Source organism: Prunus dulcis, chromosome 1, assembly GCF_902201215.1.
Source record: "Prunus dulcis chromosome 1, ALMONDv2, whole genome shotgun sequence".
NCBI classification, from domain to species: Eukaryota; Viridiplantae; Streptophyta; class Magnoliopsida; order Rosales; family Rosaceae; genus Prunus; species Prunus dulcis.
In genome coordinates, this window is record NC_047650.1 from 9,087,737 (window position 1) to 9,109,070 (window position 21,334).

Consider the following 21,334-nt stretch of genomic DNA (forward strand, 5'->3'; position numbering starts at 1 on the left):
CTGAGCCATATCCAGCAGGGCTGGCGCCATAGGACCTACACGGAAGTCGAATGTGTTACTGGCAGAATTCCAGAAACACAGAGCAGCAGCAAGCAGGTTTTCATCTCTGTTGATCGATTGCTTGGACAAAAGAATGGCATCATAGATCCCAGCTCTCCTCCAGTGGCCCCCATATCTCGGGAGGAGTCTGTCAATCCAGTCTGCCCATTTGACTGGGCTGTTCCTCACCTCGCTGGACGGGAAGGATCGGCTCAAATTCTTGCTAACCCAAGAATGAGAAGCTAGCGCAGAAGTGCTCTCAAAACACAAAGGAGCCTCAGCATCTTTTCTTAGCAGTTCTGCCACCTCAGCAGGAACAGGGCCAAACCAGTGAGGCCCAAGCACCAGAGTGTTCTCGAACAAGTGAAGGACATTTTCATCCAGAATCTTTTGAGCAAAGGGATGAAGTTTGCTCCTAACCTCTATTGCGTGAGCATCAATCCCGCTCCAAGTAACGTAATCAGGAGGAATCAAAGCTGAAGAGGACTGAGCACGAGACCTTGGAGAAGACATCTCTAAAAAGAGAACCACAGAGAGGATAAAAGGAAAGGAGGATTCGAAGGAGACGATAAAAAACTGAGAGAGAGAAACTCTTAATCGGGAGGGTTACAAGCGAGGGTTTGAAATTTCCTTTTAAAAGGGGGAAAAGCTCGAAACGTAGGAGGAAGAAGAAGAGACGGGACCTGGTGATTATTGGCTAGTAACTAGCTAAATAAATAGCCGTTTTTCTTCCCCCACGAACTCCAGATCATTATGGGCGGACGTGACAGACGCACGAAGCGGAAAAGACTGGCGCGCAAATTCATGGCAAAACATTAAGTCTGAAAAACCGTTCCAAAAAAAAAAAACAAATTCAGACTTAATGGGGGCATTGTTTGGGCCTAAATTTAAACATACCAAAAGATCCAAAAACAGGCCCGTGATAAAATCACTTACCCAATCCCAGAAAGCCCAAAACATAGAAAACTGCCATATTTGGGCCTTTGAGGATCAGCCCACGAAGATATTTGTTTAAAACTCAAGCCCAAAAGACTAAAAAACACATTCACGTGGCTACCTCAGCTTTGAAAGTCAGCATTTTTAAACTAAAAATTCTTTATATGGGAAGGGACGTCTCTGAAAAACTGCCAAAACAGAAGATCAAAAAAACCCATCTATATTCAGAGATTTTCTCTCCAAAACGAGACGCCATCTTCCAAAGGATTACAGAGTTAGAACGGGAAACAAGGAATTACTCAGGAGACACAAAAGAAACCAAACCGCCATAAGAAGCATAGGCGGTGGCGTTGGTTAAAACAAAGAAACAGCCGCCCAGTAAACCAGGGAAGGGATTGCTATGGAAAAGACTACTGGGAGCCTATCTGCCATAATTGATAAAATCTTTCCTGCTTTACGTTTTGAGAGATCTGTTGCCGCCCATTATTAAAGTTTAAAATCACCTTCAAGAGAGAATCTCTTATAAAAAAAAACAACAGAAGTAGGCAAGAAGGACACTCAATTCATCAATCAAAAAACACAACACCAAGAAAAGCCAAGAGCTCACTTGAATTCCAAGGTTCAAGACTTAGAAAACAAGTCTTCTAGAACAAGACACCTCGTTACAAATTTGGTTCAGCAAAAGCCAAGACAAGCAGAGTTTGAGTTTTCACAAACGTGGAGACCCCAGAAAACTCAGGAAGAGCCCTGTTCAAGCAGAACAACTCTCGTAGTATAATCCCTAGCTCATCAGACCATCGAGAATAGCCACTTCTGTCCCTTCCAAGCAGGAGAAGTTGCAGTTCTGCCTATTCAAAAGGCCTCACAAAACGTGAAGAAGACGTAAAGCTCTGCAAAAATCCAACTTTGGTATCGATTTGCAGGTCAGCCTAGCATTTGAAGTCACAAAGCAGTACGGACCAACCCAGATATGTCCAGTCCAGCCTACAGCGGAACCTTCCATTCAAGCGGAAACGAAGTGCCGACAGTCTCTTAACTTGTCTAGAGTTAAATATGTGTATTTATTATCTTGTAAAAGGCAGTTCTGCCTGAACAGTCCACTTCTATCAAACACTTCTGGCCAGAACAGCCGTTTGATACTGAGATAAATTGTGAAAGTCCTTACCGGTCTAAGGCAAGAAAAGAACTTACTTGGGAGATATTCCTCACCCAAATTCACAATCGTTTGTTTTAGAAGTCAGTAACTTGTGGCGCAAGTTATCTTTTCTAAAAGAAATCTGCTAGAATTCACGTTGCTAGCAGTGGCACGCTCGCACACCAAAGAAAGCTGACTTGTTTGACCAGTACATGGTCTCAAAAATGAAAAGAAGTAGCCAAAAATTATAAGAAAAAAAAAAATAAATTGATGCTTTATGTACACTAGAAAAGGTAAATATATATATATTTACAGAAAAAAGTAAAAGATGTTCTCTAGGATGTGTGTTTTCTGAAAAAGGCTGAGTACTAAATATTAATGTGGGGTTAGTTTTTATTTTATTTACTACCACACTTGTGGGATTAGTTAACTAAAGAAAAAAGAAAAAAATATTTTCTTTAGGTGGGATCACAGGGATGGTGTGTGTGGAGGTATGCTTTGGTGGGCTAAGTATTAAGATTTGACCATAAAATATCACATTGTTCGGGCTATAGCCCATGTTAGCATGGACGTAGGACCGTCCCTGGGAAAGGGTATGGGCGTGGGAGATTGGTATGGGAGTGGAAGGTGGTGGTCATGGGGGAATGGGAGGAGAAGAAAACCCTCTTTTTCTTTAATTTTTTTAATAATTTGACGAATTATTAAATGATATGTTATTGATTTAGACGGTAGAGGGTGAATTGACAATAAAAATTAGTTTGTGTACTTAATTTTTTTCTTTTCTTGTTCTTATTATTTTTGGTTAATCCTCAGGAACAAACTTGGGAGTAGTTTCAAAATTTTCCTTTGAAGGTTGGGTGCACCAAATTGATGTGTGCCTTTAGAAACTCCTTCAAGAAAAGCATCTTTTCAAATTATAGATTGAGTTCGTGGGCCTGTGAAACCGAGCATCATGTTCTTGTTGGGACCCCTCACCAAGTGGACTAAACGGTTTGGCCTTATCTAAGGTGCATAAATGAGACCCTATTATCTAAGGTCCATAAATGAGACCCTATTTTTTAGCCGTTGAATCAAATTAGTAAGTCGTTAGATCAAATTGGTTAATTTATTCCAACGATTAAGAGATAGAACCTCATTTAAGGGCCTTAAATAAGGCTTTTACTATAAAATGAGGTCCTATCTCTTGTATTTGGTTCGTTAAAGATAAAAAAAATTAAAAATTAAAAATTAGAGCTGGTTAGAAAAATGAGACGAGTTTGCTTGCATAGAATCAAAATTTAGAGATTTGATGGAGATGGTGCAATATTGTACACTGCAAAAGTAACTTTTGCTTCCAGCCGATCGTGTCACTAAACGCAATCAGTGCTTTACATTGTCAACAACAAACTTCAAAAGGGTCATGATCAGCATCATGCGAATGAAAAAAAGAAAACAAAAATGCTCCTAGAAGTAGAATAATCTCAAATAAAAGAAAGATTAAAATCATGCAAGCAGATTAACAATGCCCCCATAATCACAAAGAATGCTTGAAAGAGTATCGAGGCAGCGCAATGACTTCCTTCTGCCGTATCACTGCCTGCAGCTGAAATAAAAAAAACATAAAGAACCCAATTTGAAGTTATGTACCGGAAGAAACAAGTATAATTGAAGCAATTAATGAAACAAAAATGACCTGAGATAGTTATAATCATTTGCATTAATGTAACATTTCTTGTGTAACATTGTCAAAATTTATAAAAGTTTGATTTTCTTCTCAACGGGGTATCGTCTAGGTGAAAAAGTTATTGACATATAGATTAGTGGTCTCAAATTAGAATCTCAATGTCACTTTAGAAGTGTGTGTGAGAAAACTCCCTCTCTAGTATCGCTTATATTAAATAAAATAAATAAATAAAAAGTTTAATTTTCTTACCACATTCTCTAGTAGAATTGGTGAAAGTAGAGCAGAGGCAGAGAGACACTTGAGTCTCAGTATCAAACCCACAAGTCCCACCGGACTGAGCACATCTCTCACACCCAGTATCCGGAACCGCAAAGCTCAACTTAATCCCATAAGTCCAATCCAACGGTCCCAAACCTCTCAACCGATCCGTATTAGTCACGCTAGTATAATGCGTACAGTCCAAAATATTCATGCTCATGAACTTCACAGTATCATACCCCGTAAAACAGCACGGCGGAACAAAATCAGTACTTCCAGTACTATTAGTCCCGTTGCTTAACCCCATGCCCAACCGAAAAAGCCGAAACGCGTTGCATGAGTTGTAAAGCTCGTCGCAGGAGTGGCCGGAGAAGTTGAAGCAGAGGGACTTGTAGTGGTTGAGGACAGGGGAGTCGACGGAGCAGTTGAGGAGGGCGAAGACGGTGTCCGAGGTCGGTGGGATTATGGCTGACTGGATAGGGGTCAAGAGGAAGTCGTGGTGGGGTTGGAGGATGGAGCAGGTTGACATGGCGGGGTCGTAAACGACGAGGTTTTTCTTGTCGTAGTCGATAGACTGGACTTTGTAGTTGCCGGATGGGGTGGTGAAGAAGAGGTCGGTGGAGCAGTTGAGCATGCCACGGAACTGCGGCGCGCCGCAGCCGTCGTCGAGGCCGAAGGGATAGTTTACGGGGATGGGGCCGCAGGTGGTGCGGCACGGGGAGAGGGTTAGGGCGGGGAGGAAGTGGAGGAGGAGGCTGAGGAGGGTGATGAGTCGTTTTGACTGAGAGTGGCTCCACATTATTTTTTTTGTGAAGATTTGAAAATTAGTTACTGTGGCAATTGGCATGGAATGTTTTGTATGAGTGAAAGAAATGAAGAGGTAGTGTGTGAACAGAGTGAAACAGGTAGCCGGGATTTGCTCCATAAATTAGGACAGCTTTTGATGCTTTAGACAGCTGTTATGGGATCCACAAGTTGAAAAAGAGTGAAAGAAACCAAGTAGCAGCAGTGAATTATGTATCAGCGTTGGGATTCTCAATTAGGGTTTGTTCTCAGATCGATGGTGACTTTTCATGGATTTGTATAATGTGGTTTGTATATGTTATTGAGGTTCGAATTGCACTGAACCCGGAGCAAACTATTCACATATAGGGGAGGCAAGGCAAGGCACAGGTCCAGCAGCATATAAAAAAGCTTGTAGGTTCTTGTCAATAAAAGAAAATGAAATAAAATGGAGAAAGAGTGCGGTGAAGGTGGATCGAACACCTGACCTTCAGATCTTCAGTCTGACGCTCTCCCAACTGAGCTATCCCCGCAATTGAGAACTCAGTTAGAAAAAGAACAAAATATCCCAAGTTTAGGTCTAAAGTAAAAATAAAAAAAGTGTAACATATACTAATGAATGCAAGATGAAAATATCAGCCGATATATTGGGATAAACCTATTTCTTCGGCCATATATTTCGGATATTTTTTGAAAGAAATATTTTTGCTCAACATTTAACATGTGTACATTGGCATACCATACCCATAAATTTTTCTTCAATTTTCAATGTAATTGAAGATCCCAGCAAAAGGACCAGTACAAAAAACCCCAAAATAATGCAAAGATTCTACCAAAAAACCCAAATAATGGCACTTAACTTTAGATCCATCAACCAAATAATAATCTAGTTGTCACACAAATTAAAGGTTGCAATGACTTGGTATGACTAGATGGTTGGTCTCGTCATTGTTTGAACCTCATAAGAGCTCTTTGTTTATGTAAAATGCACACTCACTACAAGAAAAAACCTTTTTTTCGACTAAAATTTTGACGACCAACGCAGCTTTGGTCACCCCATAGTGTTATTAGTGAGGAAATTTTTGTAATTCCGTCGCCAAAATTTTTGTGAGATTTATGCATAGGTTAAGACTTCAACCAACTGATTGGCAACAAAAGCTTTTCAAAGAGTCACCAAAATATTTCGACACTGTTCAATGAATTCGCGACCAAATGCAATTTTGGTTGCCCTATTTTCAATTTTGGTAGGGGCACGTGTCAGTTTTTTAATTATGCCTCGTACAAACCCCAAGCAGCCCCCGCAAATCCGAGATGACAGCTCCAAAATAATGATGGAGACAAATCCGACAATCTCTTATAAATTACGAGTGACAACTATCATGGAAAATCGCGATAACTTTGTTAAATGCGTTTGCACTTATCTAAATTGTAATTGCATAGTTTATCCTTTCTAATATCATACCAACATAAAAATCCATTCTACTATAAAATTTATTTTCATGCTTTTCATGCAAATTTTACTTCAAAATTCCATGTTTTTAGGCCAAAGTCTTTTGAGATTTCCAACTATGCTAAGGTTGAGATAGTATTTAGGGTTTCTTATATACCTAGGACTTGGTGCCTAGGGTTAACTTCTTATATTTTATTCAATAAACCTTTGAGATTTCTCTCATCTTTCATGGCGGACTCTTTGATTTTCTTTCATCATTGCTCCACGTTAATATGTGTTCTTCGTCAATTATGAAAGTATATCAATAGATTCACAAAATATACGTAAATTTTGAACTCAGATACTATATGGACAGTTGATATTTTCATCCTTGAACGAATGCACTTTCAGGTCTAAAATAAATAAAAGAGTACCATATCATAGTGAATGCACTTTCAGGTCTAAAGTAAAAATAAATGAAAAAGAGCACTTAAAATGCGGTGAAGGTGGATCGAACACCTGACCTTCAGATCTTCAGTCTGACGCTCTCCCAACTGAGCTATCCCCGCTTTTGTTAAATGCCAGAGGAAAATGTTTCTTATTTCAATGTGTAAAATTTATCAGTTGTATTTTATTAAGGCATCCAAAATCCTTCGAACTTGGCCCAATTGTTGCACGTTTACGCCTAAGACCAATAGTGTTCACACCCAATACCAGAAATTTCAACCACCATAGAACCCAACTAAAAAAAAAAAAACCCAAATAAAACTCAAGTTCTCAACACATAGATGGTTGGTCCACACATAATACATAGGCTTTTTTTTATTAAAAAAAAAAAAAATCACAAATGATCCTTGCAGGTTTACAAAATTATAACGAATCACTTTTCAGATTTTTTTGTTACACTAATAGTTCTTAGGTTATCATCTACCCATCAAAATGGTCATTCTAGTTTATTTCTGTCAAAACTAACATTAAAAAAATCAGTGCCCATTCGACCAAACCCAACCCTCAAAACTCTTTACCTCCATTTCCTCATGGGTCCTTCCATTTTGGCGCCTCTGTAGTATATAACCAATCTTGAAAAGTAAATTCTAAAGAAATTGAAACAATCCAAGCTCAAGAGAAAGACCAACAATGGAGAACTCCAAAGAAAGACTAAACTCATGCTCATGGATCAATATGAAATATAGAAGAAGTCCTGCAAATTCATTATCAAATACAGAGTCCTCAATAGTTTTTTGAGTACTGATGTGGTTCAACATCCAGTACGGAACAGAGGATGACTAAGACTTCATTTATAGCTGCAAATCTCAATGTGTCTGGCAATTTATTCACACCTAATTATGGTTATCCTTCAGTACCAAGCTAAGCTTTTGCAGTGTCTTAATATTGTGGCTAATTGCTTGTAGTTGTCCTCATTCATTATGATTACCTAGGGGAAGAAAAATATGTGTAAAAAGAAGAAGACACAGTAGAGTAAGCTTAAGACATCAAATATAGCTAGCTCAACTCTGTTTCTTTCTTTTTTTTTCATTTTCTTTTGTCCCATTCTGCTCTCCTATATAAAGGCACACAATGCAACAATTAGAGCAAGCTCTTTGATTCTTTGGAGTGCCCCAAATCCTCACACACTCCTTTTTTGAAAGAGCTTCACTCCCAGAATGGCAGCCCCTGATGCTTTCCTCTTGGCCTCTGTTTTTGGCATTCTAGGTACCCTAGCTACTTAGTTCTTCTACCTCCTCTAACCAATCCCCCACACCCCCCTGTATTAATAATTGGGTTCCGTTTTCTTCAATTTTCACTTGGTTTTCAATTCTAAATTCTCTCTCTCTCTCTCCCTCTCTCTTCCTCTGTTTTTCATTTTCACAGGTAACATCGTGGCCTTCATGATGTATCTATCTAGCGCCACTGTACTCTCTCTCTCTCTCTCTCTCTCTCTCTCTCTCTCTCATGCACATATGAGATCATATGGGGATTTCATGCATCGTCTGTAATTGTTGTATAACTTTTTGCTTGAGCTTGAATTTTTCAATTTCTTTAGAATTTTACTTTTCAAAATTTCAAGATTGGTTATATACTACAGAGGCACCAAAATGGAAGGACCCAGGAGGAAATGAACGGAAAGAGTTTTGAGGGTTGAGTTTGTCGAATGGGTAGTGATTTTTTTAATGTCAGTTTTGACGGAAATTAACTTGAAGGAACATTTTGATAGGTAGATGATAACCTGAAGGACTATTAGCGTAACAAAAAACTTGAAGGACGATTCGTGATAATTTGGTTTACACATAAACCTGAATTACCACTTGTGATAAAAAGCCTATATATATATATATATATCACATAGATTTGGCACACATAGGCACTACATATTTAGACGCTCGCTACTACTAGTCACAAAACACAAAAGACACATACGTATATTACTTGTTGAGACTTTTTAGATTAGGGTTCATAATTAAAATCAAACAGTAGTAAAACGCAGGTACTCCTTCTTGGATGGCAGGTCCATGGTCTTGTAGCCCTGAGGGAACATTTTTTTAGCCTCCTCCTGAGACACAGAAGGAGATATGACCACCGGCTCCCCCGGCTTCCAGTTCGCCGGGGTTGCGATCTTCTTCTTGCTCGCCATCTGCATGGACTCCAGCACCCTCAGCACCTCGTCCATGTTCCGCCCTGTGGTCGCGGGGTACAGAAAGCTCAACTTCACCTATAATAAACAACAAATTTCTTAGGCAACGAACCTCGAAATATACTAATTTGCACAAAATTAATCAACTGGGTCACACCCTACCTTCTTGTCAGGGCCCACAATATGAAGGGCACGAGACGGAACCGGGTTTCCTGATGAGTCCTTCATGTCAGGGTCCACCATGTTAAGTTGCTTGATGATCTCTCGGGTCGGATCTGCCAGAATCGGATACTCCACTTTGCGCCCGCACTGCATGCAGCCCATAAAAAACCAGAAGAAATGTCAAAACCCTAACAATTGAACATTTATCAATCGGTCAAGTAAAATCGAACACTTAATTGGAAACTGACGGTGCTGAAGGCTTCGATGTCCTTGATATACTCAAGGTGTGACTGGACGTCACTGCAGGACAAACCCACAAGCTTCACCCCTCTCTCTTGAAATTGCATAGCGTATTCGGCCATCTTCCCGAGCTCAGTCGTGCACACCGGCGTAAAATCGCCTACGCATATGTTACATGCAAGCAAATTAATTAGCACATAATTAAACTAAAATAAATCATTAATTATGGTATTAGCGCTAATTATACGTACCCGGGTGAGAGAAAACGATGGCCCAGCTATCGCCGATGTAGTCGTGAAGCTTGATCTTTCCATGGATGCTCTCAGCTTCAATGTCTGGGAGTGTGTCTCCGATGGTTAGGCCAGGCATTTTCGCAGCACTCTGTTTGTAATGGATTTTTTTTCTTTCCCTGTTGGGGGTTTTTTTTTTGGTCGAAATTTCCCTGTGGGGGTGAGGTAAGCATATAGACAAAGTATATAAAGAGTGCGTGGGCCTGTTGCATGCAGAGAACGTGGCTAGGGAGTTGCGGCAGTTGGCTTGGCTCCATATCATTGGTCGTGGGCTTCTGCCACGCGTCTTCTGCATGAAGTGGACGTGGCCACTATCCTTTTTTTTCTTTTTTTTTGGGTATGAACCACGAGGTGGTCTTAGATGGGCTCCAACTATGGGTGGCACCTTTAAGCCTTAACCACAACTTAGATTAATTCCCGTTCACATCGGATCGGCTCGTAAGTTGTAATGTGCTAGTCAAAGTGGTGACTCCATACGAGAGCAGGGGTCGAACCCCTGACCTTCTCTTAAGGAATGAGAGTGCAGAACCACTCACACCAACTACCTTGGTTAGCTATCCTTTTCCCCGTGCTCTATCGATTGCCTTTATTATTTTAATTTTGTGGATTTTATTTTTGCAGTTTTAAATTTGAGTAATTTAAAAATAAGTTACAAATTATGTCAAATATTATGCTTAAATTGTAATGAAATCGGAAGAAATTTGACTAAATTTGTAATGTGTTTTAAATTGCTCGGATTTAAAACTAGTGGTATAAAATTAAAACTATGGCGACTAACGAACTATAGTAGCTAAAGGTGACTTGTCGCTTTTTCTATTAGTTTATTTCTTCTTAATATAAATATAATAATATTCAGAGACTTTACCATTGGGGATGTAGCTCACATGGTAGAGCGCTCGCTTTGCATGCGAGAGGTACGGGGTTCGATACCCCGCATCTCCATATGTTTTTAACATTTAATTTGAAATTATGGACCGAAATAAATTGTTCATTGATTCTTAGTTCACGCCTTTCATTTTTCGGTAATTAATTTACATTTTCGTGAATATAATGATGTTTGTTTATTTCCTTTCCCGCGCAATAACTTTCGCTGTCACTCCCTCACTCTTTTTCGCAGCTGTGCTCGCTGAAATTAGGGTTTCTGCCACAAAGAAATTAGCTATGGAGGTCGCAGCTCAAATCGCTCAGCTGCTGAACGAGACTCTAAGCCACGATTGCAGCGCCGTCCGCACAGCGACCGAAGCTCTCGATCGCCTCTCTCAGCTCCCCCAATTCCCTTACTATCTCCTCTCCATCTCCACCGGTAATTAAGCTTTACAAATCATGAGTCTAAGCTGATTTTGTGTGGTTTATGGTTTCTGATGCTCCGTATAGTTTCTTTGATGTTTTTCTATGTTTTATCGAACTACTTTAAAAAATTCATGTCAATTTGTGTGCTACCTCAACACCAGGCGGTCAAGATCAAGGTCAGAAAGTTGCTGCGGCTGCATACCTGAAAAACTTCACTAGGCGAAATGTCGACTGTGATAATCCAAATTCAAAATCAAACGTCAGCAAGGAGTTCAAGGACCAGCTCTTGCGAGCTTTGCTGCAGTCCGAACAATCAGTTGTCAAAATTTTGGTTGAAGTGGTATGCATTTTTCTAAGTGCAACAGCTTAATTTTTAGTACCAAGCGTGTGATATATAAGCTTTGCTTTAATTTATTGGCCCGCAGTTCCGGATCGTTGTTGTTGCTGAGTTTGTTAAGCAGAATTCGTGGCCTGAATTAGTACCTGATCTGCGGTCAGCTATTCAAAATAGTAACCTAATTAACAATGTTGCAAACTCCCAATGGAACACCATTAATGCCCTTACGATTCTTCAGACACTCCTTAGACCTTTTCAGGTACTTAGTACCTTCCCATGCATAATTCAACATAGTTAATTTTCTTTTTGCTTGATGTGAAAACGTGTTGCTGATATCTATATGCTAACCTCGTACCCTGGTATCATATAGTTACATTTATCTGGTTGTCTACAGATTTTATTTCTATTTCTCCTATTTTTCAGTTTCACTAATATATGTTATATCCCTAAGGGAAACTAACTTGGTTAAGTAGTTTATGCCCAAACTTTTTCTGGCAGTATTTTTTGAACCCTAAAGTTGCCAAGGAGCCAATACCGCCACAGCTAGAGCTAATTGCAAAGGACATTCTTGTGCCCTTGTTAACTGCATTCCATCAATTTGTTGAAAAGGTTGTTGTCTTTACGCTTCCTTACCCTCATTTCCTTAACCCCCTTTCTAGTATTTTATGACCGTACAATAATGGATTCTATATTGTATCAAATAGGCTTTGGGTACTCATGGCACAACAAATGTGGAAACAGAGAATGTCCTTCTGGTTGTCTGCAAATGCATATATTTTACTGTAAGTAAAAAAATCTTCTTTATGATAATGGGGCATTCATAAAAATTTATCTTGCTCAGTACTTTCATTCCCCCTCCACTTTTTTATTGTTTTTTGAAGCATTGCTATTTTCATAGGTGAGGTCGCATATGCCATCTGCTTTAGTGCCTCTACTACCTTCATTTTGTCATGATCTAATTGCCATTCTTGGATCTTTGAGTTTTGATTGCTTGGTTACTCCACAAAATGGTTACCTGATGAGGTTGAAGACTGGGAAAAGAAGTTTGCTCATTTTCTGCACTCTCATTACTCGACATCGGAAGAATTCTGATAAGTAATAAAGCAATGTTGAATTGAATTTGATTATATTAAAGTCGTTGTGGTGGGTCTTTATGTTTTACATTCCTTTATTTTTTCAGGTTGATGCCAGACATGATAAAATGTGTTTTGAACATAGTCAAATATAGCAAAGATGTTGGTGTAAGTTTTGTATTTGAATTTGTTAATTATTCATCATTTCACAGTCAGCATGCACAGTAGCGACGCTTGTGGTGTTCCAGATTCTCACTGCTAAGTCTGTTATCCAAGTTTTTTGACTTTCTTATTCTGGCTTTCTGACTTTTATCTTTCTTTTCATCCATTTTTAGTTTATTGTTTTATTTTGTCGAGGTTGATGTTTTATTATGTGTGATTCTAAACTTAGAGTTTCGCGCTTACTGAATTTTAATACCCCTAATACTCACCATTTTGCTGATTTTCTTGTCATGTTAGAACTAAAAAAGTACTATTCTGTATGCAGAGGCTGGATTTTTTATCTGAGAGGATTCTTTCATTAGCCTTTGATATGATTTCACATGTTCTTGAAACAGGGCCAGTAAGTTTCCTAATTTGTAAATTTTACTATGGAATATTTACCCTAGACGCTTTATTCTCCCATGGGATATTTTAGTGAATAAAGATCAAGGAAATTCTGCCAAATGTCTTGGTTAGGAAGTGGACCTTTGGATATTCCTCAAGTTCCATTTGCTCTTTCTTTAATGTACTCTTTTTAAATTGTAAATCAGGGATGGAGATTAGTATCCCCACATTTTTCATATCTGTTGGACTCTGCAATCTTTCAAGCATTGGTAATGAATGAAAAGGTAAACTTTCAGTATGAAAAAAAAGAAGGAAATATATATATATATATATATATATTAAAAATGATTTAAGCTAGAAGTTGAACGAACTAATTCCCTATCTGGCAATGTTTTCAAGTAGGATACCTCAGAGTGGGAAGAAGATGCCGATGAGTACATACGAAAAAATCTTCCATCTGACATTGTATGGGAAGCTTATAATGATCGTATACGTGATTCATTCACCTTTTCAATTACCTTTACAAATTACATCACCTTTTTTTTTATACAGGAAGAAATCTCTGGCTGGAGGGAGGATCTATTTACAGCCAGAAAAAGTGCTATTAATTTAATTGGTGTTATTTCAGTGTCAAAGGTTGCTCCTTTGTGATCCTTGATCAAATATTTCTGGGCACATATTTTGAAGAGCATATTTTTTAGCTTGTGTTTTAATGCCTACAGGGACCTCAATTGGGGACTTCTGCTAATGGCTCATCAGTGTCATCCAAGCGTAAAAAAAGTGAAAAGAACAAGAGAAACAACCAACGCTGTTCAATTGGAGAACTATTGGTGCTTCCATTTCTATCAAAGTTTCCAATTCCTTCTGATGTTAATTCATCCCAAACTAGAATTCAGAATGAGTGAGTACAAAAAAACATTATATAAATTCATAGTTCTACAACATTTGTGTTGATAATTCTTTCTCTTCTCTCTTTGTTGGTATGTTCCCCCTTATGCATTGTGCATTGTAATAATTTTTATCCTCTTCTACTAATCATTGTTTTAAATTTTCACGTGTACATGCTTTCTCTCATTATACACCTGTTTTTTTTCTTCTTCTGATTCTCGTACTATGACATTCACAGTTATTTTGGTGTTTTGATGGCATATGGTGGCTTGTTAGATGTAAGGTTTTTTCTCCTGTGCTTCTTCTTAAATTGGTCTCCTGTGGTCTAATAAGAGTCTGCAATTGAAGATTTGTAATTCTTTTATTGCGATACAGTTTCTAAGAGAGCAGCAACCTGCATACGCAACTACTTTGGTTCAAACTCGTGTGTTACCATTGTATAAATTATCAGTGAGCCTACCGTACTTAGTTGCCACTGCAAACTGGGTGCTTGGAGAGCTTGCATCCTGTCTACCTGAAGTGAGATTGTTTCTTACCATGCCATCTCCTATGCTTGTACTTCAATTAAAAATGAGAAATTTTTATCTACGCATCACCTGCTACATCATGTTTTCTTAACCTACTTTTCTGTATACTTCCTTCAAAACCACATTCTTTTCTTTGGTAAGACCCACTATTCAAAAATTTGGTCTCATTCTCAGGAGATGAGTACAGATGTCTATTCCTCATTGCTCAAGGCATTGGTTATGCCTGATAGTGGGGATATTTCTTGTTATCCCGTGCGGGTTTCTGCTGCTGCGGCTATTATGGGACTTCTTGATGTAGGTCACAAATCAATCCTTTAGTTGATCCCTTGTTGCTTATTTAATGATATTATGGGTTTTTACTGATCTTAAGTCCTATCTCCAGAACGAGTACCCACCGCCTGAGTGGCTTCCTCTCCTTCAAGTTGTCATTGGTAGGATTGGCAATAACGAGGAAGAGAGCTCTATTTTGTTTCAGCTTCTCAGTTCCATGGTGGAGGCAGGAAATGAAAATGTTGTATTTCATATCCCCTATATTGTTTCAACATTGGTTGTTGCAATCTCGAAATGCGTCCCCTCTGATCTGAAGCCATGGCCTCAAGTATGTGTAGATTCCTATGGCTAGGCTGGTAGTTTGTTTAACCTTATGAATAACATGTTAACCAATCAGCTTTATCAAAATTGAATCATTGTGTGCTTGACCAATTTTGATCCATGAAATCATAAGCTGTACAAAATTAGTACTGCTTTTTTCATGGAATTTTTGTTTTCTTGACAATTTGTTTTCCATTTTATGCACTGCTCACTGTATATTTTGTGTTTGCCTGAACCTTTCGGTGCATGCATTGATGATATAATTCCCAACTAATCATCATTTTCTCTGGAATGTAAAATTTGTTCCATTTACAACTATCAGTGGAATATGACTGAAGGTTGTAAGACTGATGAACTGACATTGTTTATATTAGATGGTTGAAAAGGGCTTTGAAACATTAGCTGTGATGGACCAGTCTTGGGAAACTTTTACGGGTGAAGAATCTGAGGAGAATGAATCAAGTGAAAAGTGGGTATCAGGCAGAGTTACCATTGCTAGAGCTTTCTCTGCTCTCTTGCAACAGGCTTGGCTTACACCAATGCATTCATTGGTTAGTTTTATTTTCTAGTAAATTTTTGGAAAGAAACTTAGCTAGAATACGTTAGATTTATGTTGAATGAAAAGACAAAGAACACGTGTGTTTTTTGTTATATTCTATTTCATATTTTAATATGCTTTCTTGAAACTTGTGGCTTTGGTTTGGGCCATTGAAGAGTAGGTTATTAAAACTCCATCCTCTGCATTTGCTCTGCTTGTGCCTCTGTTCATTGGAAAGCATTTCTGGATTTCAGGTTGTTACATATGTTATTTTCTCTGTTCTTTTTATCAGGGTCAGGAAGGTGAGGCTCTGCCCCCTCCATCTTGCTTGGATTCTGCATCAAGATTGCTCCAATCCATCATGCTATCTGTTACTGAAAGTAATGTACTTCTAGAGCTTAAAGTATCAGAGTTGTTATTAGTTTGGGCATATCTGATTGCCGACTGGCATGCTTGGGAAGAATCAGAGGATATGTCAGTCTTTGAGTGCATTACGGGAGTTGTCAGTCTACACAGGAAATATGAGTTGAAGAATTTTATTGTGGGACGAATGCCATATCCTCCAGCTCCACCTGTTCCTGAACGTTCCATAATAGAAGGCATTGGTACTTTCGTAAGCGAGGCCGCTTTACACTATCCTTCTGCAACATGGGAGGCTTGCTCTTGTATTCATATACTACTACATGTCCCAAGTTACTCGTCTGAGACAGAAGGTGTGAAGCAGTCATTGGCAATTGCATTTTGTCAGGCAACATATTCCCGTTTCCGAGAAGTTAAAAGCAAGCCTGGTCCTCTCTGGAAGCCTTTGCTGCTTGCTATATCATCATGCTATTTATGTTATCCTGAAGTTGTAGAGGGTATATTGGAGAAGGATGGAGATGGGGGCTTTGAAACCTGGGTATCTGCCCTCGGACTTGTTTCCACCAGCTCTTTCAAACCTGGACTATCAACAGAACCCGAGATAAAGTTAATTGGTTAGTACATGGTAGCTTAACTTCTTAGCCAAGACTACCTGCCTATTTATTTATTTTAAAACGAATTTCTGTTATAATGAGATTAAAATAGCAGACCCATCCAACTAAAAGACAAAGAAATCAGTTGTGCTTAATCTAAACTAGCAGACCAATCTAAAAGGATCAAACTAAGGGGAACATCCTTAGAATGCTTGGAAAAAGAGGCCCATAGGAAGCAAGAAACCTTGAGTTGAGCTTTCTTTACAATATTAACTGTTATGGTATGAATGGCTCTGAAGTAGAACTTCTCCTTTTCTTGAATTGTACCCTTGGACTACCTTTCTGATATTGAAATCTAACGTAGATATCTTTTGTATTACCAAGTTCATGTCCTTATGTCAAAAATCCTGTTACTTTTGGTTAGAGAAGAGGTTGAAGGTTTTGTTGGAGTTTGAAAATAGTTTTATCTTTTTTTTCGCCCAACACTGAGAGAGGGAGATGATCAAACAAACTTACAACTACCACACTTAGCAGTGATAAAGTAGTTAATTATACTTGGTCACAAATAGGGGAAAATAAGAATGTGTTCCAGCCTCTGATATGATATTTTAGTTACTGTTGTGTTACATAAATTCCTCAAACCCTATAAATTGCATAACTGAGGACATGACTAATGGCTGTCAATGAATCTCAGTGCTGGCACTGGCGAAAGTAGTTGAACGGCTGTTGGTACTTGGAAAGTCATCTGGTGCTTTGTTACGGGAATGCTTTACTTCACTGATGGAAGCATCTGTACGATTAAACGAAGTGAGGAAAGAGCAGGAAGAAGACGGAGAAGAAGAAACTGAGGATGATGATGATGATGATGAAATCGAAGAGGAAGATGATGATGAGGTTTAACTTGCATTTTTTTTTTTTATCGTCTAATTTCAGGAAGTCATCTATGAAAATTTCTCTACATGCTGAACTGTTTGTTAATGACAGAAGGCTAATATGTATGGTGCAATCAACTTATGTTATTCTTTTTCATAGGTTACTCTGCCTACTATTTTTATGATTCCTGTGATTATCCCCTTCATGAAAATTTACTTTCATCATCTAAAAGAATGATAGCATTAAGAACTTTAAAAAATAATGGATAATGTTCGGGGTTGGGCTTTTTATCCATGAGTTTTTGTCTCATGCATCAGATATTGGGAAACTTGACAGTATGGTTCCTTTTTTTCTCAGGATTCAGAGGATGATGAGTATGAAGAGACTGAAGAAGAATTTCTGAATAGGTATGCTGAAGCAGCTCTTGCCTTGGAAAATGGCACAGGTATTGAAGAGGGTGATATAGAAGATGAAGACCGGGAAATGGATTTTAAGCAAGGTTCAAGTTTTGTTTTAGCTGTTCACCTTGCCTTCAAGATAGCATACGGCAATTACTGTTAATTGTTGTTTTCTAGATGCATTCGTTCACTGAAATTTTGATTTTTGCAGGCTGCCTAGAGGAAATTGATCTACAAAGAGTTGTATCGTCACTTCTGGAGAGATACCACCCTATTGTCATACAAGGACAGGCATTCCCGCCACAACTGATTTCGAGTTTCCTAGATGCTTTCCCTCAATGTAGGTCATTCTTCCAGCATTCTAGTTGAGGTTCCATTCGAAAGGGATCAAAAGTGGTAATTTTTTTAACATCTTTTTTCTGAAATTGATTGGTAATTGTTGACCCCTGTACCTGCTTGGGTGTGTGTTGTTTGAAATGGTTTTGAGAAATTGTAGGCCTCACTTGTCAGAATTTGACTTCTTATGTTTCCCTTTGGATATCAGTAAAATCCATGGCAAAGTGATAACTGTGTCTCGTTTAAACAAAAGGTAAATATTTCAAACTTATAAAGAATATTGCTCAACAATCAAGCCTGCAAGATATTGAGACCAGAGAACCCAACATCTTACGGAGTTTCCCCCTCATCTTTTTGCAAAAAGCCGCTCCACGGTGGTAAAGTCTCATCTTGTGTGTTCGCCGAAGTGACAACAGTCGCGTTGAACACATGGTAAAGGGTTACAAAACATAAACACAAAATAAGAGGCATTCTTTTCCAATTGCAACAATGATACCAATAAAACTTGCGATCTATTTATGGCATGAATGTATGTAATCCAAAAATGGGCTGCTGGTATATGTACTACTGCTGATACACATGGAGAAGACCCCCTGCAGAGTCCTCTAAACCTGAAATAGGAAAAAAAAAGTGGATCAAATAATTTTACTGCAATATCAAGTAAAAAAGGCAAAAATTAGTTCATCAAAAGCATTGATCGACAGACTTTTAACATGCCTTGCTAGTGATGTTGTTTGAAAGCCAGTCCAATCCCTCGTACAAACCTTCTCCAGAAGTGGCGCATGTACTCTGGATGTACCTGCAGAAATGTGTCAACAATGAACAGGTATTTGCCCTATGCAGAAAAATAGAGGAGGGAGAATGACGATAGGGGCAGTTGTCTATCGACTGTACCAATGGCGTTGCCGAAGAGAATGAAGGTTGAGCTTATCTGTGATCTCAGCAGCATTCATTGCATTGGGAAGATCTTGCTTGTTTGCAAACACAAGAAGCACAGCTTCCCTCAATTCGTCCTGCTCATAAAAACAAGATAGGCTCAACGCAAACACTTGACCACTAAATCATAATAAAATAAAGCCCTCCCCAATAACCTCGTTCAACATCCTGTGCATCTCATCTCTGGCTTCAACAACACGATCTCGATCATTGCTGTCGATCACAAAGATCAGCCCTTGTGTGTTCTGGAAGTAGTGTCTCCATAGAGGTCGAATCTGAACCCAACCAACCACCAATCAAACAAGAAGTTCTTCTCTATTTTTGGTCAATAACAAGAAGTTCAGAACAACTTCACAAAGAAATTGTAAAAGGACCTAGTCCAAGTAAATCCAATTTATATCCTAAATTTGAACTGAACAAACATGTAAATATAGAACCAAGAAATGGAGTTTTATCCCTTCAAAAAATAATCCAATTCTGTAAGACAAATTACCAAGAGGGACTTAATCTTGGAATATAATGTATCTCACCTTGTCTTGACCCCCAACATCCCAGACAGTGAAGCTAATGTTCTTATATTCCACAGTCTCCACATTAAATCCTGCCATAAACAATAAAAAATGTTCACCGAAGTTCTACTTATTAGATACCAAGAAATTGTTCCGTGGGATAATCACACCGCCATGTGCACATGGTTTGTCTATTACTACTATACACTAGATATCAATAATATATCAACCATGTTATTCACCTATATTATAATTTGTGAATTAATAACATCATGTGGCGGTGTAACGGTCACGTCTAAGTACTTTAAATCACACAGAGGAGCAAACTTCTTATTCGGTAAAAGAGAATATGCATTTGATTGATATCCATTAATTAAGAAGCATTATGTGCAAACATACCAATGGTAGGAATGGTGGTCACAATTTCGCCTAACTTGAGCTTGTACAAAATGGTGGTTTTACCAGAAGCATCAAGACCCACCATAAGAATACGCATCTCTTTCTTAGCAAACAGTCGGCTGAACAGTTTGGTGAAAGACAGCCCCATTTTGTTCTAAATACCAAAAAAAAGAAACCAAAAAATATCAGAACAACCCCATTGAATTATAATTTATTAAACAAAGGGAAAACAGAATCATGGTTCATTCACATTTCATGCATTGATACAAACAAGCCCAGAAATTGTTCATTGCATAGAGAGATTACCAAAAGAAAACATTATATATATATATATATAATGCAATTCAAACACAACCCAATTTGCAATCAGAGAAATAAATTTTGTTTATGAAGGGAAGGTTGATCACCAAATCCTTTTTCGAATGCCACAGATCTCCCTAATGATCAGATCCAGAATGCAAGAAGAGAAAATATGAAAAACTTACGGTATAGAGAGAGAGAGAGAGAGAGAGAGAGAGAGAGAGAGGTGTGTGGGTTTGAGGAGAGGGGCGGCCGGTCACAGCTTCCTTAATGGTTGAACCAAATTCAGATTCAGATTCAGATTCCAGTGGGAGCTCTCTCTCCCTCTCCCGCGCCAGTTTATAGCGTGCGGGAAAGGCGGACATAAACTAACGGTTGATTTAAATTTAAATTTTTATAAATAATATTTATTTATTTAATTTGGAGTTGACGTGGCCAATGATGAAGGCTGATTCTATTTTCACACTCTTCATGCATTTCTATTCTATCCTATAGTATTTCTTTTTGAAACAAAATCTAATGGTTGACTCTTTTATCATCTATACATACTAGCCTTTCTAAGCATGCAAGAGGCATTTTTTTAAAAGAAAGAGAGCTACGGGGATTTACAAAATTTGTTTCTTATTTTCGCAATTGTATTCTGCTAGGTGCCCGTCTCTCAGGTAATTAATGTTTGGTTTGTAAGTTCTGCATTTAGGTTTAATTTTCAGTAACAGGTTTAATTTTGCGTGTGCAAAGCTTCAATTTTAATGGGTCCATTTCTCTACTTTTGGATGGTTGGGTTGGTTAACGTCTATGTTTTTCTAAACAAAAAATGTAGTTGTGCTAATAGTGGAAAGTTTCTAAGGTGAATGGTGTTGAGTTTTTTAAGTTTCTATTTCATTATCCTTGATTTTTATTTCAGTACTACAAAATTAGGAAGAAGAAAAGTAAAAGATGGTTTTTGTTCTTTCGTTCGTTGACACATCAAAATATTTGATTCTCTTCTTAGTATAGATTAAGAAGATCGAAATCATGATCAATAGAAAGATGTAGAAAAAAAAAACTTATTTTCTTGATATGATGATGGAGTTTTGCTGACTTTGTTGTACTCTCTCAATCTTAAGTGGCTTAGCATTGTTTTCTTTATTATTTTATAATAAAATCAAAAGATCCCAATGAATTAAGGAAGAGCCCAAGATGTTCTAAAAACCATGCTATATATTATTTGTAATCAATAATATGTGAATTTTGTGTGTATTATTGAATATTTTGTATAAAAAAAATGTGTATT

The 21,334-nt window shown here is 38.2% G+C and overlaps 4 protein-coding genes and 3 non-coding genes across 9 annotated transcripts; 2 read left to right on the forward strand and 5 right to left on the reverse strand.

The window, feature by feature from the left end:
- Positions 1-3,413: 3,413 nt before the first annotated feature.
- Positions 3,414-4,943, reverse strand: LOC117627582. The gene is made up of 2 exons (XM_034359733.1): positions 4,023-4,943; positions 3,414-3,692 (listed from the first exon to the last, which is right to left on the reverse strand). The coding sequence occupies exons 1-2, from the start codon at positions 4,876-4,878 to the stop codon at positions 3,571-3,573; spliced, it is 978 nt and encodes a 325-aa protein (XP_034215624.1). The 5' UTR covers positions 4,879-4,943; the 3' UTR covers positions 3,414-3,570.
- A 331-nt stretch (positions 4,944-5,274) lies between these two features.
- TRNAF-GAA lies at positions 5,275-5,347 on the reverse strand. The gene has a single exon. It is a non-coding gene; the product is annotated as a tRNA-Phe (tRNA).
- A 1,392-nt stretch (positions 5,348-6,739) lies between these two features.
- Positions 6,740-6,812, reverse strand: TRNAF-GAA. Its single transcript has one exon. It is a non-coding gene; the product is annotated as a tRNA-Phe (tRNA).
- Positions 6,813-8,611: 1,799 nt separating this feature from the next.
- Positions 8,612-9,707, reverse strand: LOC117627585 (1-Cys peroxiredoxin-like). The gene is made up of 4 exons (XM_034359741.1): positions 9,529-9,707; positions 9,286-9,437; positions 9,038-9,184; positions 8,612-8,953 (listed from the first exon to the last, which is right to left on the reverse strand). Exons 1-4 carry the CDS (start codon positions 9,644-9,646, stop codon positions 8,708-8,710), a joined length of 663 nt encoding a protein of 220 aa, XP_034215632.1. The 5' UTR covers positions 9,647-9,707; the 3' UTR covers positions 8,612-8,707.
- Positions 9,708-10,436: 729 nt separating this feature from the next.
- TRNAA-UGC lies at positions 10,437-10,509 on the forward strand. The gene has a single exon. It is a non-coding gene; the product is annotated as a tRNA-Ala (tRNA).
- A 124-nt stretch (positions 10,510-10,633) lies between these two features.
- On the forward strand, positions 10,634-18,148 carry LOC117627568 (importin beta-like SAD2 homolog). The gene is made up of 21 exons (XM_034359709.1): positions 10,634-10,870; positions 11,019-11,197; positions 11,283-11,453; positions 11,693-11,803; positions 11,899-11,976; positions 12,093-12,289; positions 12,375-12,435; positions 12,755-12,829; positions 13,020-13,097; positions 13,216-13,278; positions 13,366-13,449; positions 13,536-13,714; positions 13,940-13,979; positions 14,077-14,220; positions 14,403-14,522; positions 14,611-14,826; positions 15,194-15,370; positions 15,650-16,331; positions 17,005-17,204; positions 17,541-17,682; positions 17,793-18,148. The coding sequence occupies exons 1-21, from the start codon at positions 10,729-10,731 to the stop codon at positions 17,948-17,950; spliced, it is 3,297 nt and encodes a 1,098-aa protein (XP_034215600.1). The 5' UTR covers positions 10,634-10,728; the 3' UTR covers positions 17,951-18,148.
- LOC117627588 (ADP-ribosylation factor-like) lies at positions 18,091-20,382 on the reverse strand. 3 transcript variants are annotated; one of them, XM_034359760.1, is made up of 7 exons: positions 20,169-20,382; positions 19,762-19,915; positions 19,384-19,454; positions 19,009-19,128; positions 18,812-18,930; positions 18,635-18,716; positions 18,091-18,528 (listed from the first exon to the last, which is right to left on the reverse strand). In XM_034359760.1, the coding sequence occupies exons 2-7, from the start codon at positions 19,907-19,909 to the stop codon at positions 18,523-18,525; spliced, it is 546 nt and encodes a 181-aa protein (XP_034215651.1). In that variant the 5' UTR covers positions 19,910-19,915; positions 20,169-20,382; the 3' UTR covers positions 18,091-18,522. The 3 variants fall into 3 exon arrangements, with proteins under 3 accessions (XP_034215651.1, XP_034215638.1, XP_034215643.1); XM_034359747.1 differs by having other exon boundaries at positions 18,624-18,716; XM_034359752.1 differs by lacking the exon at positions 20,169-20,382 and adding an exon at positions 20,068-20,111 and having other exon boundaries at positions 18,624-18,716.
- Positions 20,383-21,334: the final 952 nt, after the last annotated feature.

What these genes read in the sequence shown, in the direction of transcription:
- LOC117627568 (XM_034359709.1), top strand. Translation starts at nt 10,729, where the DNA reads ATGGAGGTCGCAGCTCAAATCGCTCAGCTGCTGAACGAGACTCTAAGC. An exon ending in CAAACTAGAATTCAGAATGA is followed by an intron (nt 13,715 to 13,939) that starts GTGAGTACAAAA and finishes TGACATTCACAG; the next exon opens with TTATTTTGGTGTTTTGATGG. An exon ending in CATATGGTGGCTTGTTAGAT is followed by an intron (nt 13,980 to 14,076) that starts GTAAGGTTTTTT and finishes ATTGCGATACAG; the next exon opens with TTTCTAAGAGAGCAGCAACC.
- LOC117627585 (XM_034359741.1), bottom strand. Translation starts at nt 9,646, where the DNA reads ATGCCTGGCCTAACCATCGGAGACACACTCCCAGACATTGAAGCTGAG. An exon ending in CATCGTTTTCTCTCACCCGG is followed by an intron (nt 9,438 to 9,528) that starts GTACGTATAATT and finishes ACATATGCGTAG; the next exon opens with GCGATTTTACGCCGGTGTGC. An exon ending in ACATCGAAGCCTTCAGCACC is followed by an intron (nt 9,185 to 9,285) that starts GTCAGTTTCCAA and finishes GGCTGCATGCAG; the next exon opens with TGCGGGCGCAAAGTGGAGTA.
- LOC117627582 (XM_034359733.1), bottom strand. Translation starts at nt 4,878, where the DNA reads ATGCCAATTGCCACAGTAACTAATTTTCAAATCTTCACAAAAAAAATA. An exon ending in CAATTCTACTAGAGAATGTG is followed by an intron (nt 3,693 to 4,022) that starts GTAAGAAAATTA and finishes TTTTTATTTCAG; the next exon opens with CTGCAGGCAGTGATACGGCA.
- LOC117627588 (XM_034359747.1), bottom strand. Translation starts at nt 19,909, where the DNA reads ATGGGGCTGTCTTTCACCAAACTGTTCAGCCGACTGTTTGCTAAGAAA. An exon ending in ATGTTGGGGGTCAAGACAAG is followed by an intron (nt 19,129 to 19,383) that starts GTGAGATACATT and finishes GGTTGGGTTCAG; the next exon opens with ATTCGACCTCTATGGAGACA. An exon ending in TGCACAGGATGTTGAACGAG is followed by an intron (nt 18,931 to 19,008) that starts GTTATTGGGGAG and finishes TTTTATGAGCAG; the next exon opens with GACGAATTGAGGGAAGCTGT.